The 17,545-nt window shown below is 58.8% G+C and overlaps 1 protein-coding gene across 1 annotated transcript in view; it reads right to left on the bottom strand.

Annotated features, from left to right (window-relative positions):
- Ppp2r2c (protein phosphatase 2 regulatory subunit Bgamma) overlaps positions 1 to 17,545 on the bottom strand; it is a 100,789-nt gene that overhangs the window by 18,648 nt on the left and 64,596 nt on the right. The window contains exons 3-6 of the mRNA XM_048783971.1: positions 12,719 to 12,816; positions 10,671 to 10,836; positions 9,710 to 9,822; positions 6,250 to 6,427 (exon numbers count right to left, since the gene is read on the bottom strand). Coding sequence (XP_048639928.1) covers positions 6,250 to 6,427; positions 9,710 to 9,822; positions 10,671 to 10,836; positions 12,719 to 12,816 — 555 coding nt within the window. The remainder of the gene's footprint in view (positions 1 to 6,249; positions 6,428 to 9,709; positions 9,823 to 10,670; positions 10,837 to 12,718; positions 12,817 to 17,545) is intronic.

Here is a 17,545-nt window from a genome sequence, read left to right as displayed (position 1 = left end):
AGGGCTACTGTTCAGGGGGGAAACACCCCAGCAGGTTGCCGGCCTGGTCAGTTACCAGGCCCCTTGTGTGAATGAGTGCTCCACCCCTCACATGTATCCTCAGGAGAGGGAAAGTTCCCCACGTTGCCTTTGTGGAAGTTGATGGTCCAGGAGGGCCAGCAGTGGGCCTGAGCCCAGGCCTGCCAGGCCCCAGGGCCCAGGCTGCTCCTCGGGCTCTCAGTGCCTGGGTCTGAGCCCCCTGGAGCTCACATTGATGAGCAGGTGGTGATGTCCTTAGGTTCTGTGGGGATGGTGAGTTTCTCACCCCAAGTCCAGCCTGACCACCTACAGCCATGCAGAAGCACCTACTGTGTGCAGCCCCACAGGAGTGCAGGGATTGTGCTCACCTGGGCTCCTGATCCCAACCTTCTGCCAGAAATGGGGGAGGCGGTCATATCCCCAGAAAACCCAGTGCAGCTGGAGAGAGGCCAGGAGCCTGGCCAGCATGAGAGGGCACATGGCGAGGACAGGCAGACGATGGCAGAGTGACAGGGTTGGGCGCAGATGCTTGGAGCAAGTGGGAGTCAGCTGGGCTCTGAGAGGGAGATGGGCTGGTCAGGGGGGTCAGCAGTACACAGCCCACACTGACCAGAAGAGGCGAGAGGGCAAGTCTGATGTGCCAGAATGCAAGAGGCGAGGCCATGGGCCTGGTCACCAGAGAGCTGGCCGTGGCTGAGGGTGCCCAGGGCCCCTCGTGGCTGTGCAGGTGGACAGGCTGCCATGGCCTGGGGTGGGGATGGCAAGGCTTGGCACGCTTTCCACCTGAGGGGGAGGAGACAGGGAGCTTTATGTGAGCTTTGGTGACGGCTGGGCCATGTGTGCGCCAGGCAGCAGGGGAGGTGGAGAGGGGGACAGTTTGGACACGAGGAGACGGGGACGAACAGGGAACTTCCAGGGGACCACGAGGACTGCACAAAGCCCTCAGGACAAGCAGGCTCCCAGGAAATGGTCGCAGGAACAGGCCCCTGGTGCAGACCGGGCCTGCCCTTCACTCTGCCCCAGGCCCCAGCCCTGGCTTCTCTTCTCAGGACCGGTCAGGACTGTCGTCACCCAGCATCCAGAACCCGCCAGGTGGGCTCTGCCCAAGGGCATCACAGTCGCTGGCAGCAGCTTCCCAGCTGGGTGCAGTCGCCCCTGCCCTCTGGGCTCCTCCCACGTGCCTCCTCCTCCACAGGACGCACCGCTCCTCACCACCAGAGACGCAGCAGCACCTGCGACCCAGGCCTCGGTACCTTCCCTGCTGAGGGAGACCGGCTCCCCAGGACCCGAGTGGGGTCTCTCAGCTCTGGGTGCCCGTCCCTCCATGGCCAAGCACCAGCAGGCCACGGGCAGGGAACTGTGGCTGTCTGGAGGAGGACTCTGGCCAGGGGAGGCCCCCACGTGTCTCTGAAGACCGCACTCCACGCCGTCCACACGCCCGCATTCTTCCGGCCAGGCTGCCTGGAGCCCGGCAGTCAGTGTTTTCACCTCCTCTGTTGCTAAGAGCCAGAGCACCTGTATTTTCATCAGCTGACGATTTTCACAAAGTTAGAGGCTACACCAGGTTTTACAGAGCTATATGACAGAATATGCAGCCAAGGAGGTCCCCGGGCTCCCAGGGGACCAGTAATCCAACGACACTGCCCCGTTTCATGATCCCTGGCCTGGCTCAGGTTCCAGCCACTAATCATCCTTCTCCCACTGCACCCCACCAGCTCCAGGGCTGCCCTTTCCCTGGGCAAAACCACGACTGACTCAGTATGCCCCTCCCTGGCACCCACAGCCAGCAGACAGCATGGCTGGGAAGGTGCTCACTGCTGTGCCAGCTGGGACCATCAGTCACCAGCTCCCACACTGGACACCTCACTAATAGTCCATCACCCGTCCACTCCTGGAGGGCAGGATCCTCTCCACCCCCAGCATCAAGCACGGTTCCTGGCACACAGAGGTGCTCAATAAATACCTGCTGGTAGGTGGCATTCCCTGCAGCATGCAGAGAGCACCATCTGTGTGCTCACAGTGTGGCAGGAGCCCAGGCTGACTGCAGTGCCCAGAGAGAACGCCGCAGCTCTGCGGAGGATCAACCCTCTCACAACTAACCATTCTAATGTCCTGGGGCCACTTGGGTCCCAAACCTGTGAAGCCTACATTCTTACTGTCTGGGAACCTCACCTGCCCATGGCCACGCCCAGCTGTCCCCTGTCCCCTGCATCTCCTTGGCTCCCAGGCTGTGTGTGCAATCCTACCCACCACCACACACAGCCTCACGGCCCCTTTAAAGCTGGCTGGCGATGCTCCCCAGCTTCCAGTGTGCCCACAGCTTCTCAGACCTGAAGCCGTGGAGGCAGACAGCGGCTGCGTGTCAGGTTCACGTGCCGTCACCCTGCACGTCCCCAGGCTCTGAATCCACAGACTCAACCATGTGCCGTGGAAAATACTCAAAAGAAAGTTGCATCCACTGAACACGTGGATTATTTTTCCCGGTCATTGTTCCCTGCATGACACAGTGTCACGACTCTTTCCACAGCACTGTCAGTGCAAGAGGCCTAGAGATGGTGTGAAGCACACAGCAAGATGTGCAGAGGCTATATGCAAACACCATGCCACTGTATACCAGGGCCACTGTATACTCGGCCATTCTGACACCAGCATCCCGGGGGCAGGGTTTGGGACCCCATGATGAAGAGGGGGACTTCTGGTCCCTGCTCTCTGTCTCTGCCACTCCAGCACCTGCCTCTCTCCTTCCACCAGGAGAACCAGCCACAGGCCCGACATTTATAGAGCGCGGAGCAGCCCCGCGGCCCACAGCCCCCGTGGGTGTTTAGCTGAAGTTGGGAATTATTAAAGCTGAACTGAACTTACAACGTGGCTCCTCAGTTTCCTGGTCACACTGTAGTACTCATCAGGCACAGGTGGCTGCAGCTGGCCCCCTGAGTGCAGACAGAGCTCTCCCAGGCGGGGCGAGGATGGCTCCATCTCCGTTATTTCAAGTGCAGATGTTATGAATGACTTCACAGCGCTGACCCAAGTCCTTCCTATTTACGGCATGTGACGTACCACGAATATTTTATTTTCATTTGCAACATGAAGCTAATTTCCTCTCAAAAAAATAGTTATTTAGGCAAAACTAAAAGAAAAAACTGACTTAAAAAAAATTAACAAAACTTAGAAAAAATGGGAAGAGTAAATGAACAGGCGGCTGCAGACACGGCAGGTACTCAAGGGGCCTGCGAGTGACACCGGTCAGGAGAGGCACGCCTCACAGCCTGGCCGGCCTGCCCGACTGCTGTGGGGCCACCTCTGCCCTGCTCCCCGTCAAGCCCCTCACCCGCCGGCACTCTGCTGCCTGGAGCCCAGGGAGCTCCCCACAGTCACTCTCCTGCCTCCTCCTTGTGGCCACGGCAGACCCAGGTTCCAGCAAGGAAGACCCCATTCACTCCTCCCCTGAGCCCGCAGGCCCTCCAGGGAAGGGCTGCACCCCTCCACTCCTCCCCGGGTCCCAGGGCCTAGCAGGGGCCTGGACAGGACAGCCCTGAGAGCCCCGAGAAGCCAACAGCAGAGGGGAGCAGCGCAGTACAATCCCAAACGGGCTGCAGAGCCTCCGGGAGCAAGGGCATCACCAACGCCGCACTGCACCCCGGGGATAAGCCCATCCCCCCGAGGCCCACGCCAGGAGGAAGTCGGGGTTCAAGGAGGGTGTCTGCCACTGTCCTGGTCTGCAGTGGGCCAGACAGGCAGACAGCACTGGGCCAGGCCACGGAGGCTGAGCACAAGTGCAGCTCAGCCCTGCGAGCTGGGGACTTGAGCCAGCCCAGGCTCCCCTGCAGCCACGTCCTCACCTGTGAATGGGCTGGTGATAACATTGCCACTGTCCTCAGCTCTGCCATGAGCACCCAGTGGTGGAGGGGGCTCTCTGTGAGCTGTGGAGCACTGCCAGGAAGCCCTCTGGGTCTCACCAACCCCATTTGCAAACCTGGAGTGTCTGTATTCAATTCTCCTTAGCTTCTTTTCTTTCTTTCTTTTTTAAAGTGTTTTTACCAGTCCATTATAGTGGGGTTTATTTTAATAACTGTGGGGTTCATTTTGACATATCCATGAATGCATACAACAGAATGTGCTCCACTTCAACAACTGGTACCTCCCCTTTCCCTCCCCTCCTCCCTCACCTTGAGCCCTTCCTTCTATTAATTCATTATTTTAATTGGCACTTTATAGTTATACATAAGAGTGCAATCCATCCTGCCTCATAGACATGCGCATGGCATCGTTTGGTCAGTTACACTGGGACGTCAGTCAGTAGTTCCAGACTTGGCAGTGGGCAGTGGTTCCTGGTCTTCCAGGACTGACCCCTCCCACACCTAGACACTGGGCTGGGCAGAGATGGAGGCCTCCAGCACCAGGGGGGCATGTGAGTCTAGTCTGGCCAATCAGAGCATGGCATTCACCCTCCCTCAACAGTGATTGGTTCAGAGAGAGCCAGGCCCAATCAGAACCAATAGGGTGCCATCTAAGGTGCTCCTGAGAGAGTCTGAGAGCTGGTCTCTTTTCTCCTGGACTTTCACTCTGGCCCTCACATGGAGCCTGAGACCGGAGGCAATGAGCAGAGAGCCGCACCCTAACACCGCTGGAGCCCCAAATCCACCAGTGTGGAAGCTCTTTGTGGTTATATTGGTCAGTAAAGGCCGTGCTCACAGCAGCTGGAGTGAGGCGTCCTGACCCGGCAACAGCAGGTCCCACCAACCAATGCTGTGAGCACCAGGGACGGCAGGCCTGCTGGGATTTAGCCTGGGTGAAGCATCTGGGCCGCCCAGCCCCTCCACCCAGCCAGATCTGAGCTTTCACTCCTCCCAATGTCCCAGCCTGGAGTCCTCCCGAGCACCCGCCCCCACCTCCACCCTCCATGCTGGAGGCAGATGCTCCCAGTACCATGGAGCTGACTGTGTGCTGGGCCCAGCCTGAGGGGCTCACAGACTGTATGTTGTGGTCCTGTGAAGAGGGACCACAGAGCGGGTTGAGGCTCACACAGCCCCCCACGTGTGGCCAAGCCCTCCTGCTGGGCCCAGGGCCCCTCAGAGACTTTGCTTACAGCTGCTCCCAATTCTCTTCCTGCTGGACGAGTCTCCCTGCCCAGAAGCCATTGTTACCCTCTGTCCTTCCTCTAACCCCCAGCCTGCTCCCTCCTGCTCCCCCTCTCCCCGCTGGCCAGTCCTGGTGTCTGCTGAAGGAACACTGCCCAGCCAGGCTCACAGTCCTGTGGGAGCTCAGCCGTCTGGACCCTGGGGACCAGCCCTGACAGGCACTTGGAGACTCAGTTGCACGAAGGTCCCAGGGTGCCCATCTCCCATCACCCCCAGGTGGCCGCTCCCACAGAGGGCAGTCAGAGTGGAGGCTGGGTGAAGAATCTGAGCTGCAGGGCCTGGGTTTGCTGTCGGCTTAGAGCAAGTGAACCTGGGCTCTGTGACTCAGTTCTCTCATCTGGAAAGGGGCTGGTGACCATGCTGGTGACCATGCCTGCCTCCCAGGGCTGCTGTGAGGATGACCTGAGTGAAAACCATGCAGCGTGGGAGGCCAGAGCCCCTGGGTAGCACCTCACTGGGGCAGCATCACGAATGGTCTTTAGCACAGTGACCTCCCAGCAGCCGCCTGCCCTGTCCACCACCACCCCCGGGGCCAAACCTCACCCCTCCCCAGGCTGACATTCATGGATCAAGGGTCCTTCCCTTTTCAGGCAGTGTGAGCCAGTCATCACTCTTGACCTTCACCTGCTCTGACACAGGACCACTGAGTAGAGGTTCTCCTGGCCCCCACTCCAGCTGAGCTTCTGCTCCCAGGTTGTCCCTCTAAGCCCTGGAAAGGCCCTCAGTTCTGCCCATCACACATGGATACAGCCTGCCTCAGACCCCAAGAGGAGTCTGCAGGAGCTTCCAGGAGGGTCAGGCGTCCTCCTCCAGGACAGATGAACCCTGGGCCCTTTGCCCTCTTTGCTGTCCCAGAGAGGCCCCAGGAGGGTGGGATGCTGGCCACTCTAGGGGAGGGGAGAGGTCAGATGTGACCCTCAGTGGCCATGACTTTAAGGCTTTCATTGAGTCTACCTGGGCTCATTCTGGGCTCATGCACACTGAGCCAGAGGTGCTTCCATGAAGAAGTTAAGCAAAGCAGAGGCCCCCAAGCCTGCCTGTGGCCAAGCCAACAGCCCTGAAGCCACCCCTATGGGGCCCCTGGCAAGGATACTGAAGCTCCTGTCGGTGATGGCCAGGTGCCAGAGGTTGATGCGCAGGTCGTCCGCAGACATGTACGTCTCACAGTCGCTGTTGACAGAGATGGAGTTGATGTGGTAGGTGTGGCCATTGGCGAAGATCCTGCGTGGGCTCACCTCCACCATCAGGTCCATGGGCTTCAGCACAGGCACCTGCAGGGCAGGATGGGGATCAGAGGGGCAGCAGGGAGCAGGTGCGAGTGTCACGGCAGGGCACACGATCTTAACAAAAGGCCACAGCACTCGAGGGGCCACCATCCTGATGCTGCACTGTCTGAAATGAGCAGTGACAGATGGCAAGGTCCCTCACCTGCCCAGCCCTGCAGGAGAGGACTCCTCCTTTACATAGGCTCCTGGGATGGGTTCTGAGCCCTGGCCTGAATGCACTGTGTCTAAGTGGCTGAAGAACCCCTCTGCACCAGACTTTCCCATCTCTAAAATGACATGGAAGATAGCATGGCAGACCAGGCCACTGTCCACCAAACTGCTCTACTTTCTGCAAGAACATCACTGGGAAGTTTCTGCCCACCAGGGGACTACATTTCCCAGCTGCCTTTGCAACCAAGTGTGGACTCGTGACTGATCCTGACCAATGAGATGTCAGCAAAGTGATGCATGTGCTCCTGGGCAGGTGGTTAAGCAAGGGTGTGCCTTCTGGCCTGGCAGTGAGGACCCAGGCCTTGAGGGATGAAAGAGGCTGCAGGATAGCCGCGCACCATCAAGGTGCCTGCACACTGACCTCCTCACAGCAAGGAACACAGTTCCCTGTCCAACCCTGAAACACTGGGGCTCTCTGTTACAGCACTGGAGCCTGACTCATCCAAACCCATCTCCACGTCAGAGTCCCTACAGTGGCCCTGGCCACAGTCTGTGCCTTGTGCCTAGAAGGCTCAGCCACTTTGGACTCCTAGTCAACCCTGCTTCCTCCCGCAAGACCAGAGTCACACTTCTGAGGCTGAGACTGCCCCCAGGGATGTCCCTGTCCCTCATGTCCCCAGCTCACTGCCCACAGTGGGGGGCACTGCAGTGCATCTTGGGTGCAGCTCTGTTCAACTATGAGGTCTCCAAAGGTGGCCAGCCAGTCAGCTATGAGCTATCCCAAGGCCTGGCCTAGGCTGGTAAAGGAAAACCGACCCCACCCTGCTTAGGCTGCCAAGGCCCCCTGGAGTTCCCATAGCCTAGGGCAGCTTGAGGTTGTTGTCTGCTCTCCTCTTTCCCCAGGGAATTGGGGACCAGTCAGGGTATGATGTGACCTTCTCTTATTTGTGTCTGGTGCTGGGTCCAGGCCCAGCACAAGAGGCCCTCTGGGGAGTGAGTGAGTGGGTGGGTGGGTAAATGAATGAGTGAATGATAGGCTATGTTCCTGAGCTCCCAGGGACCCTGGGGTGGACAGGGACAGACGATATTGGAGTGAGTGACAAGCATCCGGCTCCTTTGATGCACATGCAGCTTTGCAGTCCCCGCTCAGTGCTCCCACGTCCAGGGGCTGCGTGAGCATCAGGTGTGAGGGTAAAGGCTCTCCCAGCCTATATGTCACTGTCACGGTCCTCATGGCGGTGACTCTGTGTCTGGGAAAACTTTGGGGGCAGGGAGTGAGTCTTAGCTGGGACTTGCTTTGGGGCTCAGGACCTGCCCAGCACGTTGGCTCCTCCAACAGGATTCACAGGTGGCAGGAAGCCGCGGGGCTGAGCAGCTCACGGTCTCGGGAAGGGGGAGGTAAAGAAGAGGCAAGTTCAGTCCCGTCTCCAAGGCTGTGATCCGGGGCCACTGCCCTGCCTGCACGCCAGGCCAGGGAGACGCGACCCTCCTGCTTCCTTCTGGACGACACCCAGAAGCTTTTCTGGGCAGGGGGGCGTCATCCCCCATTGTGGACACCAGGTAACTGCCTCCCGGCTTCCTCAGGATCTCTGTGCACCGTGCCAGTCACAGAGGCCCGCGTGTCTGAACGACCCGGTGACCGCTCTCCGTCTCTCCAGGCCCCCGGTGCGGGGCGTGCGAGCACCTGCTAAGCCTCTCCAGGATGGGGTGTGGGAGGCCGGGCGGCAGGCCCTCCACCCACCAGGTCTGCATGAGGAAACCGAGGCACAGAGCAGGGAAGTGGCCGCGGCCACCAACCAGCTGTGGGTGAGTGTGTCTGGGAGCCTGCGGGGGCCCCGACACCAGGCCTCGCATTAGGAGGCTTCAGGATGGGAGCGACAGCCCTGAGTCACCGAGGAACCAAGGAAGATGGGATTCCAGGCCCCGGGGAGCTGCTGGGCCTCCCGGGGCTCGCCCTGCTCATTCACCAGCATCTCAGGTCACTTCCTCTGAGCAGCACGTGACCCAAGGCCTGCATTGACTGAGGCTTCCCAGTGCCCAGAGCAGAGCAGGGGACCGAGGTGTGTCGAATGGATAGAAGTGAATTCGCTGTGTGAGCATCGATTGCATCAGTGGACGGTTCTGGAAGCCAGGGACAGACCGGGGGGCTCCGCTCCCCCTGCCCTGCTTCAGGAGGAAAGGGACCGTTAGTCTTGTCAGCATGACGTTGCTAACCACCCCACGGCTCTGCTGGGAGCAGGGACCTCGCTCCTGCTTCGTGGAGGACCAGGAGGCTGGCTCTGGACAGCCTTCCAGGCTGTCCGCCTGCTCGTCTGTGAGATGGGACGGTGGGAGCAGAGCCAGCCTAAAGGATCTGCTGAGGGCTGAGTGAGCTCTTGTGACAGCCCCGTGGTGACAGTGCTTGGGAGACAGGCTCACTACTGAAGCGTTTGTTCTTGCTGCAGATGAGGACTCCGAAGCTGGGGGAGGCTCGGTGCCTCGTCCCAGGTCACGCTGCCAGGCAGTGGCAGAGGTGGGGTGGGAACCCTCCTGTGGCTCATGCCTTCTATGCCTCACTAACTTCCTGCTGAGGAGAGGAGACCTTTTGCCTTTCAATCATGCTGGACCAGCCTGTGCCTTGGAGTGGCTCTGCCTGACCTCCTTGGTGACAAGTGCCGCCTGGCCAGCTGGGCCTTGTAAGTGCTGGGGCTCGGCTCGCCCCAGCTTCCCAGTGCACCATGGTGGAGGCTTGGGGGCAGGGCTCAGCTGACAGGTCCTCTGCTCTGCTTCCTCCAGCTGAGTGCCTCGGCGCGAATGCTGGCCCTCCAGGGTCGCAGTGCCCCTCACCTCCCAAGGCAAGCTCTGGGGGCTCCTCCTCCTCCATCCCAGATGAAAAGCACTTTGGAGACCCACGTCCTCATGCAAACCTGACCTCCAGGAGGAGGGTCCTCTCCTGGTGAGGAACTGAGGCATGGGGCAGACAGCTGGCCATGGCCACCCAACAAGGAAGCAGTCCGGGATGTGACCCTGGCCCTGGCTCAAACCTCAGTGGCCCTTCAAGTCCAAAATTTCTTATGGCTTAAAAGAGGAAGCATGGACATGCTCCCCTTCCCGTGACCACCTGTGGAGGCCACTCACCTGCAGCGACGTCACTGTGGACAGGTCCTTAAGCTTCCCTTCTTCGTCCTTCAGGTTGTAGCCCTCGGGCCTCTTATCTCGTTCGGTAATCTTCCATAATTTGATAGTTTTATCTTTAGGAACAGAACAAAGGAAACGAGACACAGAATCAGCCACCAGGACAGGGGCAGAATCTCCAGGACAGCCAGCTCCGCACGAGGCGCTGAAGGCACCTCTCATCACCCTGTCCACGGTCAGGGGGTCCTGCGGTTCACCTGCACTGACACGGGGAACCTGCACATGGGCGCTTGTCCATACTCTGTTCTCTCCTCGTGACTGGTCCCAAAGGTGGCACGGCTGGGCCAAGGGCGTGACCCTATCGAGCCTCCTTATCTGCCTCTCCACTCGTTTCCAAGGCAGGACCACCGCTCCGTCCCCCTCTTCAAAGGCCCTCACTGGCGGGGAGAGAGGGTGGCTACCTGCTCTTCCTGAGTCGCACCCTGCTGTGCGGAAGCCCCCCCAGCCGCTGAGGCACGAGGCCCCTGCTGCTGCCCCAGAGTGAACGTGGCCCAGCAGGCACTGGTGGCACCTGCAGCAGGGGCAGGGGTCCTCTTCCTGAGGCAGAACGACAGAGGCTCCTAAGCCAGTCTGCTCTGACTGCCACTGTACGCCTGCGGCACAGCAGTTGTGGGGTGGGCTGGCAGCCGGGCTGGAGGGTCCACCCTGTGTCAGCTGCCACTGGGTGTCCTGACCTGGACCCTCGTCTGAAACATCAAGCCCCCTCCACCCCACAGACAAGTGCTCGTGACTATTTACAACCCGGGTCCAGCCAAGCAGGTCCAGCCAAGGAGGCTGTGGCCTGAGCAAGAGGGGGGATTTCATGCTGCTCAAGATATTATGCTGAGCTCTCGTACAGACCCAGGAGAATGCCCACAGTACAGTAAAGCAAGATAGCGTCTGATGACAGGGCGGAGTGCCTCACCGTTGGTGGACAGCAGCGAGTGCGCAGCGTTCTGCTGCGGGAGCCACTTGATCTTGTTGATCTTCTCCTCTATCTCCAAGCTCTTGAGATAGTCGAACTCTGGCTCATGGCTCTGGAAAGTGCTGTAGACGTCATACTCACCCTGGCTGTGGGGAGCATTTTTACTCTGCAAGGAGACCCCAGGGACAGAGCTGAGCTGCAGGACTGGCCAGGGCAGGGGAAGTGGACACAGGGAAGGGGCTGGGTGGTCAGAACCTCAGAGGAACTAGACATTGCCTTGCAATTGGCTGCCAAGGAGCACCAGTTGGTCCAATTCAAGGGCCAACGGAAACTACATTTTAAAGAGCTAATAACTTTCTGTGTGGCTAAGGCCACACCCCACCTCCTGGTCAGTTCAATCCAGACCAGTTCACATTTAACTGAGCACTTACTATGTGCTGGACGCTGAGCTAAGGGCTTCTCGGGCTGTCCCTCATATTCTCCAGGCTTCCTTTGTGGGAATGGGAGTACCAGGACAGCTCCCATCTTACTGATCAGCAAGTGGAGACTCAGGCAAGTGGACCTTCCAGAGCTTTGTGTCCACTAGGGGCCGCCACTCACTCCACTGAGGTCACATGGCAATGATCACCCTCCTGTCTCAGGTGCCAACCCGTTCCTAGTGTCTGTGTGTCCAGCTAGGGCCTGAGTTGAGGGAAACTGTGCTTGGAGATTTCACACTGGGGTAGAACATCTTGCAGTGTCGGTCCTGGAGCAGAATTTCGTCCCTGACCCACCTTGGTGGCTCCTGTTCTGGTTCAGGCAGCAGAACTTAAACCACAGTGAAGAGGCTCCTGGTGGCGTTCCCCAAATGAGGGGGCCAGACTGCCATGTGCACCAGAGGCCATTTCCCAGTAGACAATTCAAGTTTATATGACATAAAACTGCAACCAGGGACAAATGAAGATAGTTGCCAAGCCACAACTTTGGGTATTTCTGTTCATTTTTTTAAAAGTGTCTTTTTAAAACCTTTAAAGTTCTTTGCAATAATTGCCTCCAATTCTCCTCATCTCCCAGGAGCACTGGTTATGACAAAAAGATCAGTGACATTAAAATGAAGAGAATCCAAAATGGAGCAGCTAACATCTGCCAATTTAGTTTCCCTCTGCAGTTTAGCAAGAGGAAGGCTTCACTAGCCCCAAGGGGGACACTCTGGTCTACCTTGTGAAATCCACATGGGCTGGCCAGTGATGCACTGGGTCACGGATGCTGGCCCTGGACTAGTCTGTGTCCCTGGTGAGCTCTTTCAGGCCCAAGATGCATCTGTCCCCATTTGGTGCCTGGGGGAAGGGAGCGCCGAGCTACACCAGCAAGCTGAGGGGAGGGTGGGGCGGACAAGGAGGTCAGCTTGGACCTTGCTCAGGAGGGCATGAAGGCAGCTCTCCGCCCCTCCCCCTTCCTGGCTTCAGGGTGTCCTCCCTCCCCTGCCAGCTCACGTCTCCATGGCTGGCCTGCTGTGCACCAGCTGGTCACTGGCCTGCTTGCTCATCTGTACAATGGGTGCTGATCCTTGCCCTGGAGGTGAGCAATAGAGTCAAAGAGGAGAGTGCCCCAAGACTCAGCCAGGCGTTTGCACATAGTAGGTGCTCAGTGAATGGGGGGCCTTTACCAAGCGTTTCAGAAGTGACTCCCAAGGCAGGTGTCCCAGGCCTCCTGTTTCATCCAGAATTCTGCTGACAACAAACCCCACCAGGCAGGGGCAGGGCAGGAAGGGAGGGGATCCTCCTCCCTGTCCTCTCTGGCCCAGGGCCCCAGGTCACCCAGGCAGAGCAAGGTCTAACCGGAGGCTTCAGCTGTTTTTCTGGGGTCTAGGACAGGGGCACAGCTCACAGGGTGCAGTCAACACACCGCCCAGCCAAAGGCGCAGTGGTCCACGTCCCACCTGCCCGTTCCCATCCCCATCTTTCCCTGCGTCCCGGGCCCTGGACCTCCAGACCCCACCCCGTCAGGCCCCGCCCACCGGCCAGCCTCTACCAGGCCCCGCCCCCTGTTGGCCCCACCCACACACACACCTCCGGTTCCCTCTGGAAGATGACAACCCGGCCGCCCTTGTCGCCTGTGGCCAGCAGCTCCCCAGTGTGGTTGAACTCGACGGTGGAGATGATATCGGCTGGGGGAAGAGAACCAGGAGGGCGCACTCGTTAGAACGGGGTTCAGGCGCTGGACTAGCGCCCAGGGGACCTTAAGGAGCCAGACGTGGGGGAGCATGCGGAGGGCCCCTCCCGGCCTCCCCGGACTGCGGAGCCCTGTTTGGGGTGTGCGTCCCTCTTGCCTCTTCCCTCCCTTCTAGTTTGCAGGTTTCCTCCTGTGCTGAGCGGTGTCCCCCTGCATGTGGGACACTCACTGAGCCTTGAGCTCACAGTCTCAGGGCTGGGTGACAGCTGGTGGTCACATTCTAGACTTGAGGTCAGCATGGGCCAAGACAGTGTCCTGCACAGGTCTCCACTGGACGCCCTTGGAGAATGCAGGCCTTCAGGAAGCCACCCTGAGAGGATGGGGTGGGGGCGGGACTGGGGGACCCCAGTGGCCAGGCACACTCCTAGAACCTGGGCAACTTCAGTGGAGACTGGAGGTGGCATCTAAAGGCACCTAGATGTGGCCCCCCTCCTGTCTTGAACCCCGGCCCCTGGACTCCAGCCACCTGGGCCCGGCCAGCCCTTCCCAGCATCTCGGTGGGCAGACAAGACGCTCGCCTGCCAGGGGCCTGTGAGGACCGGCACCCAGTCAGGGTTGGGTGGATCTCCCTCCCGTCAGAGCCCAGCCCCCAGGCAGGCTTCTGGGGTCCTCCTGTCTGTGCCTGGAAGGCTGAGCCCAGCTCTGCTGATCCTGGCCGCTGCTCCTCCGGCTCTTCTTCCCATCCATGTTTCCTCAGGGATCCTGGGGACCTTCCTTACAGGGCACACAGAGTCGCCCACTACCTGGAGCCTTCGGCCCCCAGGGCTGGCACGACTGCACGGGCAGGCGTTTGGAGAGAACTGACAGCCCCACCCCCAGGTCCCACAGTTGGCACCTGGGAAGTACCAGGCCTCCCTTCTGCCCCCAGCATTCTCAGGGTCCAGTCAGAGATGAGCAGCCCGGATGTTCCAGGGGCCAGCCTGGGGGCCGGGGAAACTGGAGGGGGAATGACTGTGGCCTGGCAGAAGGACGCTTCCCTCCCAGGAGAGCTGGCCTGCACTACCGCTGTCCCCGGGCTCTGCCACCAACACGTTGATTCCATTCATGCCCGACCCCTGACGAGTGGAGGTGAGCCTATGAAACCCACATTTCAAGTATGTTTGAAAAACAGACTGTTCTAGAACATTCTCCCCATATGCCCAAGCAGAGAGCAGACCCCCCATGCACGGTGGCTCTGCCAGCTCTCCGTTCCTGACCTGGGCTCTAGGCGCTGAGACCCCTGACCTGACTTTAGCCATCTGGACCTACTTTCAAACAAGCCCCAGGAGAGACGCCCTCCCTCCCCCTCAGGCTGGATGTCAGCAGGCTGCCCAGCCCCATGTTCCCTCTCCTGACAGCAGCCAGGCGTCAATTCCTGGGACACAGCGTGTCTGCTCAGAGCCTGACCTCCGACCCTCCCACACCACCCCCTCTGCCACTTCCCGGTCTCAGGGACGGCAGCACCAGTGACGCCAACTCCCCGCAGCCTTGAGTCACCAACTCCATCTCTCCCTGACGCAACATTACCCTGCTGCCAGGGCAACACACCCAGATGCCAGCCGCTTCCACCTCCACCTGATGCCACACACCTCCTGACCATCACCTCCCTGCCATCACCCGCTACAAGCCAGCTTCCATGGAGCAGTGAGAGAGAGGCAGGCTGACACCTCATGCCCCTGCTCAAAGGCCTCCTGTGGCCCCGTCTCAGAGTAACATAAGGGGTAGGGCTAGGGGCAGGGGTAGGGGTAGGGTTAGGGGTAGGAGGGCTGAAAGCCCCCGTAGTGGAACACATCAGGAAGCCAAGCCTGTCTCTCCCATGCCCCCATGGAACCTGGCAGTGCCCCCACTGGCCAGGCAACCTGCTCTCTGCCCCTGACTGAGTGTAGCTGTGATTTGCTTGGGGCTGCAGCACGTCAGCAGACACTGGAAAGGGCTTGGGCACTAGAGTTGCCACCCTGCACCTCTGTCTTTGCCAGGAGAAGGGCCTGCCCAGAAGCCCACCCATCCCAGAGGAAGGAGGTACAAGCCAGTCTCTGGCCAGACGAGACCTGATGTTGGCCTCTGTAGATGTGAGATGAATGGCTTTACTTATTTATTTTGGGTACCGGGGATTGAACCCAGGGGTGCTCTACTACTGAGCCGCATCCTCAGTCCTTTCAATTTTTTTTTATTTTGAGACAGGGTCTAAGTTGCTCAGGGTCTCCCTAAGTTGCTGAGGTTGGTCTTGAACTTGTGATCCTCCTGCCTCAGCCTCCAAGTTACTGGGATCACAGTCACGGTCCTGCGTCTGGCTACATATTTACTTTATATGCAGCGGTTTGGGGGTTTAGCTCCACCACAGATGACGACACCTGCCCCAGCCCCGGCCACTACTCCATCTCAGTTATCCCTCTCCTGACTCTGGGCTCCATCTCCAAAGCACAGCTCTCGGGCCTGCTGGTGGTGGCCCCTGAGTGTCAGCAGAGCTCCTTCCCTGACTTTCAATTCTGCTCATCTGCTGCTTCTCGAGGGCCCAGCTTGGACCACCTTTGCTGAAATCGCCATCTGTATCCCAGAGCCCCTCTGGAGTAGCCCAACCCCCTTAGCCCAGACTGGCTTCTCCTACGGTGCTGTCCTGTCTGTGGGCTGTCTGTCTGTCAGCCTGAGCGCAAGGCCGCACGGGCAGCGGCTTGGGCTCCTTGATTGGCAATGGCACTTTGAAACTCGGTGTGGCATGTGGTGGGTCAGTGTAAGGTGTCATTCTATGTAGACCTCTGGGAAGCAGCTCCCGGCTGGCACTGCCCTCTGAGCCACCAATGCAGCTTTGATGGTGACAGAAGAGAGGAAAGAGAAAAGCGAGCTGAGAAGCAGAAGGTGGTCGTGAAGACAGACGCATGACGATCTGTTAACACTTAAAACAAGGCCCAGAGGAAACACGCACCCGTCCCTTGAGCACGGTGCAGAATGTCCTGGCCCCTGATCCTGTCCTTCAGAGAACTGTTGGCGGCCATGGAGCCCAGCCTCAGCCCAGTCCTGCCAGGCTCCCAGATGTGGGCTGGTTCTCACTGTTTCATATTAAAACCCCCCAAGGGGAAAGAACGAGATGTAAAATTGTATGTAAAATGTCTTTGATTATGTAGACCAGTGATCACAGGCAGGTTAGATAAGCAAACTAGCCGAGGAACGGCAGGAAGAAAAACCTCCCAAAACGCCAACAGAGGTTCCTCTGTGGGGCTGAAATTAATTTTTCCTCCTCTTTCTACTTTTCTGTTTTACAGATTTTTTTTGTAATGAAGATACATTATTTTTAAAAAAAGGTTTATTGGGGTGTAATCAAAATGCAAAATCTGCACACATTTAATCTATGCAATTTGATGCGTTTGGACATATGAATAATGTATATTATTTTATGGTGGAAAATAACAGTGCTATTAAATTTAAATGCCAGTGTAACCTTGCTACCCAGAGTGAATGAGGGCCACAGAAGCTGGGTGGTTACCACAGTAACAGACACTAACGTCTGCAGGCGACTCACGATTCATATGTCATTTCATAACCACCGCCTCCTTCTCACGACACACCAGCCCCCGGGGAGAGATTCCTATTTCCACTTGGCAGCTGCAGACCCCCAGCTCCCTCGGCAAGCAGCGACCCCTGCGCTCTTCCTGTGTCAGGCAGAAACGTGGGTTGGACGCCAGGCTCCAGCCCCTGACTGTGTGGCTCTGGGGAGTCACACAGCTGCTCTGAGCCCTGGTTCCTCACCTGCAATATGCCTATTAGAGTCTTCCAGGGATTAGAGGCCCATGAGCCCGGCGGGGGGAGGGGGTAAGAGAGTCAGGAGAGAGGGAGAGCAGACCAGGACTCCAAGGGATGATGCGTTCAAATAATTTGCTGGACAGAAGTTTAAGGTCTTTGTCACCTCTGATTCTGCCTCTAGAGAATGTGCAGAGAGCAGCCCTGAGGTGTGTGAGCTAGATGGTGGCCCAGCCTCAGCTTGCTAAGTCCCGCCACCAGCCCCTCCGACCCCGCTCTGCAGGTAATGATGGGCGACCTCCCCTCACCCAGCCCAGCACTGCCTGCTCAGGCCCAGCAGGTGGCTGGGGGAGCCGCGCAGTGACCGGTTTTCACAGTGGCCATCTTCATGGTCTTTGGGGAAAGTGGCCTCCCCTGAGACTTGGAAGTTCCCATCCCCCAAACGAGGAAGTCAGGAGCTTTGGTGGCACCTCTAGACCTAGGCCATCCTCTCATCCTGAGAGCGCAGCCCATCTCAGCCCCACACCACCTCCTCCCAGAAGCCCCCGCCAGCCCTCCTCTGGCCATCCCAGTTCAGTGGCCTGGCCCACAGCTGCCTTAGGGCCCCTGGGTGCTCCTGCAGGGCGCGAGCACTCCCACCTGGAGGTGCTGTGTCACTGTGACCTCTAGTCTTGACCGCAGGGGGCCGCTCAGCGTCTGGCCCACCAGGCTTGCTCCCTGCGCTGCCCCCAGGTCTCCCGCCCTAGCCCAGAAGCCCCACCAAGCAGCCCCCACAGATGGCAACCACAGGCCTTAAATGACCACAAACACCACCACCAATCAATCTGAAGGCTGGGATGGCCACCCAGAGCAGGTGGGCAGCCACTGAAGAAAAGCCCTACGCTGGGCCTGCTTCCCGCCTCCAGCCCCAGGACAAGCCCCAGCCAAGGCCATGCAACTGTGGAAACTCAAGA

The sequence above is a fragment of the Marmota marmota genome, unplaced genomic scaffold (assembly GCF_001458135.2).
Source record: "Marmota marmota marmota unplaced genomic scaffold, marMar, whole genome shotgun sequence".
Lineage (NCBI taxonomy): Eukaryota > Metazoa > Chordata > Mammalia > Rodentia > Sciuridae > Marmota > Marmota marmota.
Note: the sequence above shows the minus strand (reverse complement) of the source record. Positions and strands in the feature narration are given on the sequence as shown.